The sequence below is a fragment of the Lepidochelys kempii genome, chromosome 2 (genome assembly GCF_965140285.1).
Source record: "Lepidochelys kempii isolate rLepKem1 chromosome 2, rLepKem1.hap1, whole genome shotgun sequence".
NCBI lineage: Eukaryota > Metazoa > Chordata > Testudines > Cheloniidae > Lepidochelys > Lepidochelys kempii.
The window spans coordinates 59,043,095-59,055,341 of NC_136381.1; the positions used below are offsets into that span (position 1 = coordinate 59,043,095).

Below are 12,247 nucleotides of genomic sequence, written 5' to 3' on the forward strand. Positions count from 1 at the left end.
CACCTTTGTCATCTTCTGGGCCAGGGCCAGCTAGCTTGTGACAGACGCTTGGTGTCCTGTCAGAATTTGCTACCCGGGGACTCATGAGAAAGAGCGAGGTAGCAAACAGTGACACCGCACCTGATGCCTGAATAAATGCTGCAGGTAGCAAAACGTGCCCCCTACTTAGCCCTTTTTAACGCTAGCCTGGCCCTGACGCGGGGCATTGTGATTGGTCAGTTTGAACGTCAGCTCAGCGGCCCATGCAACAACAGGGAGCCAACGGCCGCCCTTACCCTTCCCGAGCGCCCCGCTCGCCAGACAAGGAGGAGTCAGGCCAGGCGTCGCCGCCGCCCGCCAGCAGGTGGCGCTGCGGCTTCCCAGCGGCCGGCCAAGGGGTCCCTCTCTGGCCGCAGGCGGAGCTAGGACGAGCCACTTCCCTCCCGTGCGGAGCGCTAGAGGAGCTGGGCGGGGCGCCCCCTCCTCCGCCCCTTCCTGGCCGCGGAGGCTCCCAGCTCCTTGCCCGCCACCATGGCGATCCGCAAGAAGAGCAGCAAGAACCCGCCCGTGCTGAGCCACGAGTTCATCGTGCAGAACCACGCGGACATCGTCTCCTGCGTGGCCATGGTCTTCCTGCTGGGGCTCATGTTCGAGGTGAGCCGCCCTGGGAGCCCGCGGCTGCCCGCACGCCCCGGGCAGGCTGAGCGGGCTGCGCACGGCCCGGGGCGGGGGAGGTGCCCGCCCCGAGTGCCCTGACCTGCGGAGAGGGGCCTTGCGTGCCCCGGAGCTGCGGGGTGCGTGGCCCGGAGCTGGGGGGTGCAGGGAGCGCTACTCTCAGGGTGGATGTGTGTGTAGCTGATACGCTGAGCTGGCCCAGCCGGGCGGGGTTTGGGCTGCTCGGGCTCCTCCTCCCTCTGTGCCCCGAGGGACGGAGGGGGTCGTGATACCGAGCTCACCTCACCACCACCACACCCCCCCCCCATACCTGGGGGCTCCTGGCGCCGTGTGTATCCCCTGCTCGGCGCTCTGCCTGCCCCGCTCGCCGGCGGGGCTCACCCGAGCGGGCTGCTGCGGGAGCTGCCGCTGCCGGCCGACACGTTGCAGGAGGGGCGTGTTGGGGAGGGAGCTGTTGGAGCTGGGCCGTGCTCCGTTCCCTGGGACAGCGCCCGCAAGTCTCTTTCTCTCCCCCCCCCCCGCCCCCCGGCCCTCTTGTGCGGGCCCCGGGTTAGGTTCTAGGGGCGGTGTAACGATTGCTGCTGCTGCTGCTGCTTCCCCTTTGTGCAGCAGCAACCGCAGCGCCCTGCGGTTCCGGCAGCCCTCGGCGAGGTTACGTGGCAGTCGGAGCGGGGCGGGGGACGGAGCGCCTGGCTCGTAGTTTTGAGGGAGGCGGAGCGGCGGCTGGGGCCCAGCGAGGCTGCCGTGTGTAAGCAGCGGGGATGTGGGGGGCGTAAGGCCTTGCCGGGGAGCGCGTTTCCTGCCCTCTGTGCGGTGGCTGGAGCCGGGCAGCAAGGGAAGCCCCAGGGGGTGGGGCGGCGGCGGCTGTGCCCCCAGCGAGCTCCCGGGAAAGGGGAGCGAGCAGTGACGTGTCCCGGCTGCCCCTTCCCCTGGGTGACCGCGGTTGCCGCCCTGTCCTGAGCAGCTGCTCACTCGCTGCGTGATTCACACCCCCCGCCGCAAACACGTGTGGGAGGAAACAGCAGCACTAGGCGGGGAGCCGCACAAACAGTTTTCAGAGTAGCAGCCGTGTTAGTCTGTATTCGCAAAAAGAAAAGGAGGACTTGTGGCACCTTAGAGACACTCAGAGGTGCGCTTTGCATCTCCAGGCAGCAGCCGAAGGTGGAGACAGCTGCTGGTGGGCAGGTGCATTCCATTTTCCTGCCCTTGCAGTTCAGTGGCTTAGGTGTCTTGCTTGGGTAGTAATTATTGGGAAGATGGATGACCTTGCCATGCAAAATCAGTTTGGGTTAGTGAAGATTTAGCATCCCACTCCTGAGTATCCACTAAGCTTTAAAGGTGCATCTGTCTGCTTTCAGGCTCATAACTGAGTTCTTATGACAACTGGCCAGAAAAGTGGCAATATGCTGCTGCCTGGGACAACAAAAAACTAGGTATTTTTTAGCTGCTTCTGAGACAATGGTTAAAAGTCAGAGTACACTTACTGACTAACCCATCTGATCAAATTGAAAATTAAAACTAGTCTAGTTTTCTATATTTTCTGTTAAGTCACTGAAGTGAAAAAGAAATGGCAAATTTGTCTATTGGATCTCCTATTTTACAAAATGTCTCTCTTCCTCTCTTCAGTTGCTTATTGAGATAATGCACAAAAACTGGTAATATACATACTCCCTTCAGAATAGCACTCACTTAGCACCAAGATAAGAGTCTCAATTTGATGAGCTAGTAGTCCGTCAGTGTTACCATGATTCTTAAGAGCATAATCAGTCCCTTATTCATTTGGTGAGCAGCCTGAAGATTTATAAGCATTTTTTTATATGACTAGTTTTTGATATCCGTTTTTTCCAACTTTAAGTAATAGTATCCGAAGGCAGCAGATTATCAACATAGGTTGGAGAGTAGGGGTTTAAAAGAAATACATAACTCTCCTATGCTATGCTAAGACTTGCCTCTGAAAGCCAGATATGTCTATCTTCCCAGATAGTTTTGGTTGTGAAGACCGTCTATACACTGTTTTTGTGGGGAGAGGAAGAAGGATGGATTTGAATTTTTTCCTTTTTATGTACACCTGTATGATTCACTGTTTTCAAAAACAAAGTGCTAATATCTTATTGTTTGTTGTAGTAACTGATCTTGCTGATGCTGAAAAGATTTTTGTGTACTGGAGTGTAAGTTTTTAATTTATGTTCAGTCTTTCCCACTACATGCTATTCTGTACCTACGAAGACCTTCTTTAGTAGTTGCTTTTACTATGAAACTTTTAAGGCTCTGCCGATCTTTATTCTTTGTGTTAGTTCGGTATCAACAGAAGTGGTGCACCGTGGATTGTACTTCATGTCAATATGTATTCCGCGACATGAAAGCTGTAAAAACATTGTAGAGCCCTAGAAGCAAAGGACAAAATAAAAAATGGCTAGGTGGCCACTGGAAATTATTTTTTGTACAGGAAATGGGATTTTATGGTCTTTAGATATTTTGACCTTTTGTAAATACTTTTCCAAACATTAGAAGTAGATGTTGCATAGATGATGTAAGCTGGATAGGGGTGATAATGGGTGATGGACAGTACGGCACTAGAGAAGTAGTTGGATTCCTTAAACTCTTCAGTTCCAGATATTCTGAACTTGATTTTTTTTGTTTTTGTTTTTTTAAAAACCTGTTTGGGGGTATTAAGTGGATTTCATGGAAGCTTTTTCAGTCTTTACTATTTTACACTAGGTTTCCTGTTTGAAATAGGAGTAGAAAAGAGAATGTGGTGCTGCTCTTTATTTAAAAAAAAAAAAAAAAATTCCTAAAGAAAGGTAGCAATTTTATTCTGCATTTGTTCTGACTTTCTGTTATCTTTTTTTTCATATAGTCCAGAATAATCATTGGCATCACTACTCTAGCTGCATGCTGTTCACCTTATTTTAATTTTTTGTGTGCTCTAGTGTTCAAAGATTTCTAAGGGTATGACTTCACTAGCAACTTCAACTAGCCGTGGCAGCGCTTTAACGAAGCTGTGTAGTCGCAGCACCAGTGCTGCGGGAGAGCTCTCCCAGCACTTCAAAAAAAACCACCTCACCCACCGGAGGAGAGCACTGTCTACACTGCCACTTTACAGCGCTGAAACTTGCAGTGCTCAGGGGGGTGTTTTTTCACACCCCTGAGTGAGAAAGTTGCAGTGCTGTAAAATGGCAGTGTAGACATGGCCTAATTCTTTTGAGCCTGGTATGCAATTAATTTTTTTTCTTAAAGGCTCTGTCAGCATCTGCTCTATATTTTGTCTGCCAGCCCACCCCTACCCTCCTGTTTGTGATTTTTTTTAAATTTTATTTTATTTTTTTATTTTTAGCTGGAATGTTAAAATTGAGTTTGAAACAAGGCTATAACCAGAGATTGACTAAAATTATAAGGTCAAAGGTAGTGGTCTAAAAATAGGTGACTTGGCATTACAATACTTCGGTATATTAGAGGGAAGCATAGTGGAAAGGGAATTGCAGCTTGTGTTATTAGTTTAATGTGGTGGAAAGAGGGATTAACTGGAAAATAGGCAGTTTGGAGGAGACTTCTTGGAGAGGATTGTTAAAGTATTCTGGCAATGCTCAGTCCCTGCATTGTGGGAGTTTGCTTTCCTAGATAGGCAGTTCTGCCTGTTGAAAGTCAGATCAGATGACTTTGAGATGAGGTTCCTTTTCTTTATCGTTGCCAAGCACCCTGCCTCCACTGCTTTTCTAGTTCAAGCCATAGATTCATAGATATCTAGGCCAGAAGGGACCATTATGATCATCTAGTCTGACCTCCTGCACAACGCAGGCCACAGAATTTCACCCACCACTCCTAAAAAAGACCTCACACCGCCATGCTGGATATGTGTTTTTTGATTAGTAAACTTTCGTTTATTTTCATTTAGATCTTATAACACTCACTTTGTCTTGTTCTTTCAGATTACAGCAAAAGCCGCTGTCATTTTTGTTACACTTCAGTACAACGTTACCATTCCTGCTACAGGTAGGTGTCTTTTGAGAATTTAAGCGCTAGTACCATGGAGTAGACAGAATGTTCATAAATTGCTGGTATGTTGTACTCTCCCAAATTGAGTGTTCGTTGTAAGATTGACCCAGTACAAGTCTGGATGCAGAACAAAGTAATTCTTACTGATCCACTCTTAATCTTAAACTATGTCACTTGAGATTAGTCTTGTGATATCATTTTTACGACTGTTCTGTTGTGTTCATCATATTAAAAATATTGCCTGATGCAGAGATGCACATGAATCCTCTTAATATCTTTTTTATTAGGATTCTGGACCTGTATGTAGTGCTCTGTGCTAGTTGGAGGACAAATAATTTAAAGTAGTCAAGAAGGAACTGTAAGAAGGGAGTTCTGGAGTTTACCTACATTAGCGACAGGTTTCAGAGTAACAGCCGTGTTAGTCTGTATTCGCAAAAAGAAAAGGAGGACTTGTGGCACCTTAGAGACTAACCAATTTATTTGAGCATGAGCTTTCGCGAGCTACAGCTCACTTCATCGGATGCATACCGTGGAAACTGCAGCAGACTTTATATACACACAGAGATCATGAAACAATACCTCCTCCCACCCCACTGTCCTGCTGCTAATAGCTTATCTAAAGTGATCACCAACTTGGGCCATTTCCAGCACAAATCCAGGTTTTCTCACCCTCCACCCCCCCCCCCCCACACAAACTCACTCTCCTGCTGGTAATAGCTCATCCAAAGTGACCAGAGTGGTCAGGATAGTGAGTTTGTGTGTGTGTTTTTTGGAGGGGGGTGAGGGGGTGAGAGAACCTGGATTTGTGCAGGAAATGGCCCACCTTGATTATCATGCACATTGTGTAGAGAGTTGTCACTTTGGATGGGCTATTACCAGCAGGAGAGTGAGTTTGTGTGGGGGGGGGGGGGGGTGGAGGGTGAGAAAACCTGGATTTGTGCTGGAAATGGCCCAACTTGATGATCACTTTAGATAAGCTATTACCAGCAGGACAGTGGGGTGGGAGGAGGTATTGTTTCATGATCTCTGTGTGTATATAAAGTCTGCTGCAGTTTCCACGGTATGCATCCGATGAAGTGAGCTGTAGCTCACGAAAGCTCATGCTCAGATAAATTGGTTAGTCTCTAAGGTGCCACAAGTACTCCTTTTCTTTTTACATACATTAGATATGTTTTCCATTGTACATCTCTACAGACACATTAAGTTAATGGGAGGGAGTTGATTATTATAAACTAAGTCTCTAGTGAGTTGTGCAATCATGAATCATTAATTTGGTTTCAATTTGTATCCAGCACAAAATAGGAATATCTTCTTAATTGATTTGTTGTCTTAACAATACTGCTTTGAGAAATAGACAAACATACTGTTAATTGGACTAAACAGGATCTTCATAATGAGTTTTAAAACTTTGTTTTTGTCCTTCAGAAGAACAATCTACAGAAACAATCTCCCTTTATCATTATGGTATCAAGGACTTGGCTACAGTTTTCTTCTACATGCTGGTAGCAATAATCATACATGCCATTATTCAGGAGTATGTGCTTGATGTAAGTACCAAGTATGCATTTCTTCCATTAAGATAAATCTGGTATAAATTATTATTGTAAAATTTAATTAGAATGCATGGCTAGATTGACTTCAATTTTAGATATTTTATGAAAACTACTACATAAGAAACATCTAACCATCCTTCTCTTAAAATGGCTCAATATGTTTATCAATAACATAAATAACTTCTGTTTTAGAAAATTAACAGGAGAATGCACTTTTCCAAAACAAAACACAGCAAGTTCAATGAATCTGGACAGCTTAGTGCATTCTACCTCTTCTCATGTGTCTGGGGCACGAATATTCTTGTCTCTGTGAGTATGTCTTTTATCTTTCATTTATATTGTCAGATATCATACCCTTGCTCATCTAACTTTTGTGCTATGAAAATTACTTAGTGTAGTTTTCAGCCATGTATTTTAATATTAGATCAGAGAAGTCTTTTGCCTACTGTATTTAGATCTGTCACAGTTCAATGCCAGTTAGTGCTTGTGATGGTAGATTTCCTTTCTCCACCCTAATTTTGGGGGTTCTGCCTTTCAAACAATAAATCAATTTTTGAGTATGGGAATGAGTCAGGACTCCTTATCTTTGTTCCAACCCTTCATTGCTGTATGACTGTAAACAAGTGACTATGTTTCTGGTTACTTACCTCTAAAATTTATTTTAAATACTGGTCAAACTCTAAGTGTTAAGGCATTATTACTTTTTGTGAAGAGTTTTGAGATTCTCTTAAAAAGCAAAAAAATCTACTAAATTCCAGTTTCCAGAAACAGAAGTCTCTTCTTGTCTCCAGTAATACTCAGGGCTTGCTGACATGACTAAATTGACTGGTATAATTATATCCTTATACTGGAACTAACTCTATGTATGAACACTCTTATTCTGGAATAAGAGTGCATTTTCTGGTTTTGCTTATACTGCTTCCATAGCACGTGTGCTGTAAATGAGAAATGTGACAGACTTTCATCACTGGCTTCTGTATTTATTGTCTTTGTCCTGTGATTAAAAGGTAGCCAACAGTTTTATGTATTTTCAGGAGAACTATGTATCGGATCCAACGTCTCTATGGAAGGACTATCCACACATTCTGATTCCGTAAGGTTTATTCCTTCTTCAATGTTAGAAGTGTGATAATCCTTATGGCCCAGAGTAGGTATTTTGTTTAGACTAACTAAAGGGTGCAATAATGGAGGTGGTTAAAATCTCTGCTTAGAACTTGATGCCCCACAACTCTAAAATAACTACCAGAAATAGTACTTCTTAAGGGCAATACTGCAGAGAATGAAGTTGCATTTAGCCAGTTCTTGTAATACCTTTTTTGGATCATTGTTATTTTCCAGGTTTCAGAGTAGCAGCTGTGTTAGTCTGTATCCGCAAAAAGAACAGGAGTACTTGAGTCTATAAGGTGCCACAAGTACTCCTGTTCTTTTTGTTATTTTCCAAAAACCTTATTTCTGTGAATAATGTTGAGAAGATGCTGCATTCCTTTTATTGTAAAATCCATGGTTAACCAAGTATGCAGGAAACTGTGAAATGTTTGAGTTTGGACTGCAATTACAGAAGTGATGTATTTTATTTTACCATGCAGGTTTCAAATGAAGTTTTTCTACATCTCACAGTTGGCATACTGGTTTCATGCTTTTCCAGAATTGTACTTCCAGAAAACCAAAAAAGTAAGAGGAAAACATTTTTTATCTTAATGGTGAAAATACTGCTGTGCTTTCACAACTGTGCCAGAAATTAGGGTTTCAGTATAATTTTATATGCTTCTGTATCCACCAATAGTTCACTTATTTTTGTAGACTACGAACATACTTTCGATTCTGTGTATCAAAGAGCTGATTAGATAGCTGCATATTTATTGAAGAATGTGTTAAAGCATTTTTCTTAGTAGTACTTTGAAATACCTATAATTGTTTCAGTATCTCCATTGTGAACGGAGCTGTTGCCTTTCTCAGAAGGAGCTATCATTGTAATACTACTTCCATGCAAGCCCTATTTCGTGCAAATAAGATTGACATTCTATTATACACTTTAAAGAACTGCAAATCAGAAATTCATTTATAAGGAAAATTCTCAATTTTAACCTGTGTTTTAAATAATACTTTTAAATTAGTTTGTTATAAAAATGTTGCATCATAACTTTCAACTCTCAAAGGGTGAAACGGTCAGTCGAATATGACAAAATCTAAGTGGTGGCTTCTGGTTTAATTGTTGTTAAAGACAACTGAATCTTGCCATTTATGGTCCAATCTTGCATCGTTGAAGTCAGGGGTTTTTGCCATTGCCTTTACAGGGGCAGAATCCAGCCCTGGTTCTTTGTAATTACAAGTGATTACACACATTTAAGAACATAAAGTTTAGTAGAATAGATTTACCAGTGGTCCAGCTGATCCAGTATCCTGTCTCTGAGAATGGTGAGTTACCAAATGCTTCAGAAGAAACTGTAAGTGGGGTCTGCATAATATCTGTCAGATTGGTTTATACATTGAAGAATGAGTTTATAATCCTTCAGTTTTTCCTTGCTGAAGTAAGTATGGATGTTCTCATTTTCCTTCTGTCTAATTTTATTTTTTAAATCCTTCTAATTTCTGGGCCTCAATTATATTTGTGTAGTCAAGTATTTTCTCTAAATATTAATACGTTCTATGTAAACAAAATTGACTCTGGTCTTCTGATTTAGTAAAGATAAATGTCAGAGTTCTTTCCTTTTGCTTTTTCAAACTTCTTTTTTTTAATTCGTAGTCTGAGTAAGTTTTCACTAAAATGAAAAAAATTTCATATCTGATGCTTATTGCAGGGTTAGTAGTAATTATTGTCTTATTTACCAACTCCAGAGAATCTTAAATAAATATCTTTGGGGAGTTAGTGTAAAGATTACCCACCTGGCCAGCTCAAGGAAGTTTAAGAAACAGCACATATATTTATTTAGCAAAGGGAGACTGTCCTGAGTTAGACTGTAAAAATCAAGTATCCGTTATAGCTGATCTTGGGGTGGTAATAGGTGTGAGTTCTGTAACATCATTTGAGCACCCCAAAAGCGTGTGTTTTTCCAAAACATTAACTAGTTTCAGAAGTCACTTTCATGGAGAGAAGTATACAAGACATAGTGTTGTCAAAGTTTTTTAACCTGCCCAATCAAATGTACTCCCTTCTTTGAAATTTTAAATCTACCATTGATTTCAATAGGTGCATTATTGAGTCCTGTTAATATTATAATAGTCACCTCCTTTTGAAAATGGGCAGAGGCCAAGTGTTCTTATTTTATTAGTTATATCTAATAAAGTGAAATAACCAAAAGCCTTTGCTTGTCTGTGTTCAGGACTTGGTAGAGCTGGTTGGATTGTGTTATTGGGTGCCTCTGTTCTTTTTTTTTAATGAGGTTTGGAAGTTGATACCTGCCAGATCCCATCTAGCTCAGTGTGTGAAAGAGTGCCAGGATAGATCACAAGGGCTTTGGTCTGCAGTGCCTCCAATATGCTGATTATTCACGCTTCTCCATCTTTTCAACAGATGTGAACACTGCAACTTCCTTCCTTTCTCTGTCTCTGGCAAAGAACTAATTTTTTGTGCTCTTGAGAAAAGAGAAGTGAGAGGTTGATTATTGGTAAGGGGAGTTAGAGGTTATGACTGTTTCATCTACTCTGTGTGTCCATCTCTTACCAGAACAAAAGTTTTTAAAGCAGGAAACTTGCGTCCTCAACTCAAAGTACTAAAAAAAAATTTTCCTGGTCATAGCCGCTGCAGCTAACAAGTAATACCAGAGTATTCCAGGGTCCAAAAGTACACAAGAGATTATGAACTTTCTTGGTAAATTTAGGAGAGCAGTCCCTAAGGTGTATTTATATGCCAACTTGCTAATATGTCTAAACCCTTAAGTTTTCACTTGGCACATAAATAGACCTCAGTAAGTACTTTCCTAAATTTACATTAATACACTTTTCAAAATTATGCTACAGTAATTTGTAAATTTAGAGCACTGCATGTATACTTACCAGTACAATTAGGGCTTGTCTACATAAACATTTAGTTTGCAGCAAGCTGGGGTCTGGATCTGCCCCACACTATTCTGCTGCAGACTGTCTGCGTGCACCCTACTGATGTGTGTTAACAGTTTGTTAATGCACTTTGAGCTAGTTCTCTTTTAAATGGGACTAAATCAGAGTTGCGTCCACGTGGACAGAGAGTCCATGGCAGACGAGCGTGAGGTAGATTGACAACCCAGCTTGTTAGAAACTAAATGTTCAAGTAGACAATTTCTTAAATGAAGCTGGTTAAAGGCCTGACTCTGCTATCCTTAGTCATATTGGATATTTAAATTAGTAGTTCTACTGAACACAGATATGGGCTGCGATAGTCTTTTTCTAGATTTTGTGGTTCCTCCAGCAACAAGAAACCCTCAACTTAAAAAGCAAGGAATTTCAGTCACAATGGTGATTGAGTCTATCATGATGAGCTCACAAACTTGTATGCCTTGATTTCTTTCAGAGTACATTAGACTTTGTGCTTGAGTTTTTGCAGTGTGTTTGACGTAGATGATAGCCAAGTTATCGTGATCACTTTTTTCAGTTTCCTGGACTGACTAGCAACCCAGCAGATACTTCTGAGATCAAATGCTTGAAGTTGGAACTTAAATAACAAAATTTGATTTTTTTTTTTTTAAATTAAGCTTTTTAGGGATAGAGGTGATCTTTGAGAGCTAAATAACAAGCTCAAGGATGTGGTTAATGCAGTCCACAATATCATTGAGTGTCTTGGCCTGTATGCCACTTGAACATCGTATATTTACTGCTGTGGTATCTAAATTCAGATCATCTAGATTTGATTTGAGCTCTACTGTCTTGATCCCCACCATTTCTAAAGCTCTGTCCATTCCCTGCACAATTTCATTAGCTGTCCCAGACTCCGTTTCCTGTGTCAGTAAAGGATACAAATCTGATGCATACAGATAGTAGCTCAGCTACAGACTGTTAATGAATCCATCAGAAAACAAAGTAATCTAGCTTTCTACATGAACTTCTAAGATGATTCCTTAAGAGAATTTGCAGTTGCCTCAAGTCTTTCCTGTAGTGGGCATTAATAAATCTTGACTAAGATTAAGGCTGTTACTATCTTGTAAATTGCAGAATATTTCATTCTAGTGAATAACAACTATTTAATTTTAGTGACTAAGCAGTTTTAAGGTGGTAAACTTGCATTTCTTCAGATTACATTTTAATTTTGTGTAAAGGAGCTTCCTTGTTGTCAAAGTGACTTATCTTCTGGTTCCATGCATTTCACATGGGCAACAAAGTATGTGGGGGATCAGTTCTGATGTTCTTATAATCCATTTACAAGAGGATTGTCCTTATCAGCATCTCATTCTTTCGACAGGATAAACACTTCATCTTTCTGACAAACCCGTGGATGTCTAATTTTCCATAAACTTCGGAAAGTATTTACATCAAGGTTTCTTGGGGCATGGCTGCGCTTGCATATGTAGAGCGCTTTGAGTTAAACCCGCCTTCAGAGAGCGCAGTAGGGAAAACGCTGCAGTCTGTCCACACTAGCAGCTGCAGGCGCACTGGCATGGCCACATTTGTGGAACTTGCAGCGGCATTGGGAGCGGTGCATTATGGGCGGGTATCCCACAGAGCACCTCTTCCCATTCTGGCTCAGTGGCTTATGGGAAGGGGGCGGGAGGTGCAGGGTATTCTGGGACCTGTCCCAATGCCCTGTGATGCATTGGTTCGCATCCCAGCAATCCCTGTGCTTCCGTGCACATTTGGCACCGTCTTTCAAAACTTTTTGTACTGCGCATTCTGTCTTCCCTTTTGGTCTGTGGGAATGGAGCCCGAACTGCGGAGGAGTACACTGACGAGTCTCACCAGCACGTCACGTTTGGCAGTCGAGTTATTCCTTATGATCCAGAGTGACCGTGAGCACTCCAGTGATGATATCGATTTGAGAAATGCATATGACACGAGTTTGCTTGTGGCATTCACGGACATGCTTACCACAGTGGAACGCTGCTTTTGGGCTTAGGAAACAAGCACAGAGTGGTGGGATC

The 12,247-nt window shown here is 42.5% G+C and overlaps 1 protein-coding gene across 3 annotated transcripts in view; it reads left to right on the forward strand.

The window, feature by feature from the left end:
• The first annotated feature begins 427 nt into the window (after positions 1-427).
• Positions 428-12,247, forward strand: part of TRAM1 (translocation associated membrane protein 1) — a 30,087-nt gene continuing 18,267 nt past the window's right edge. Inside the window, exons 1-6 of one of the 3 annotated variants that reach the window (XM_073330877.1) lie at positions 428-633; positions 4,581-4,644; positions 6,073-6,194; positions 6,393-6,509; positions 7,235-7,293; positions 7,787-7,871. In XM_073330877.1, the coding sequence (XP_073186978.1) occupies positions 511-633; positions 4,581-4,644; positions 6,073-6,194; positions 6,393-6,509; positions 7,235-7,293; positions 7,787-7,871 (570 nt within the window). In that variant the 5' untranslated portion in view covers positions 428-510. Of the gene's footprint in view, positions 634-1,383; positions 1,403-2,779; positions 2,823-4,580; positions 4,645-6,072; positions 6,195-6,392; positions 6,510-7,234; positions 7,294-7,786; positions 7,872-12,247 lie in introns of those variants that run through there. The other 2 variants (XM_073330878.1, XM_073330880.2) reach the window with 2 other exon arrangements.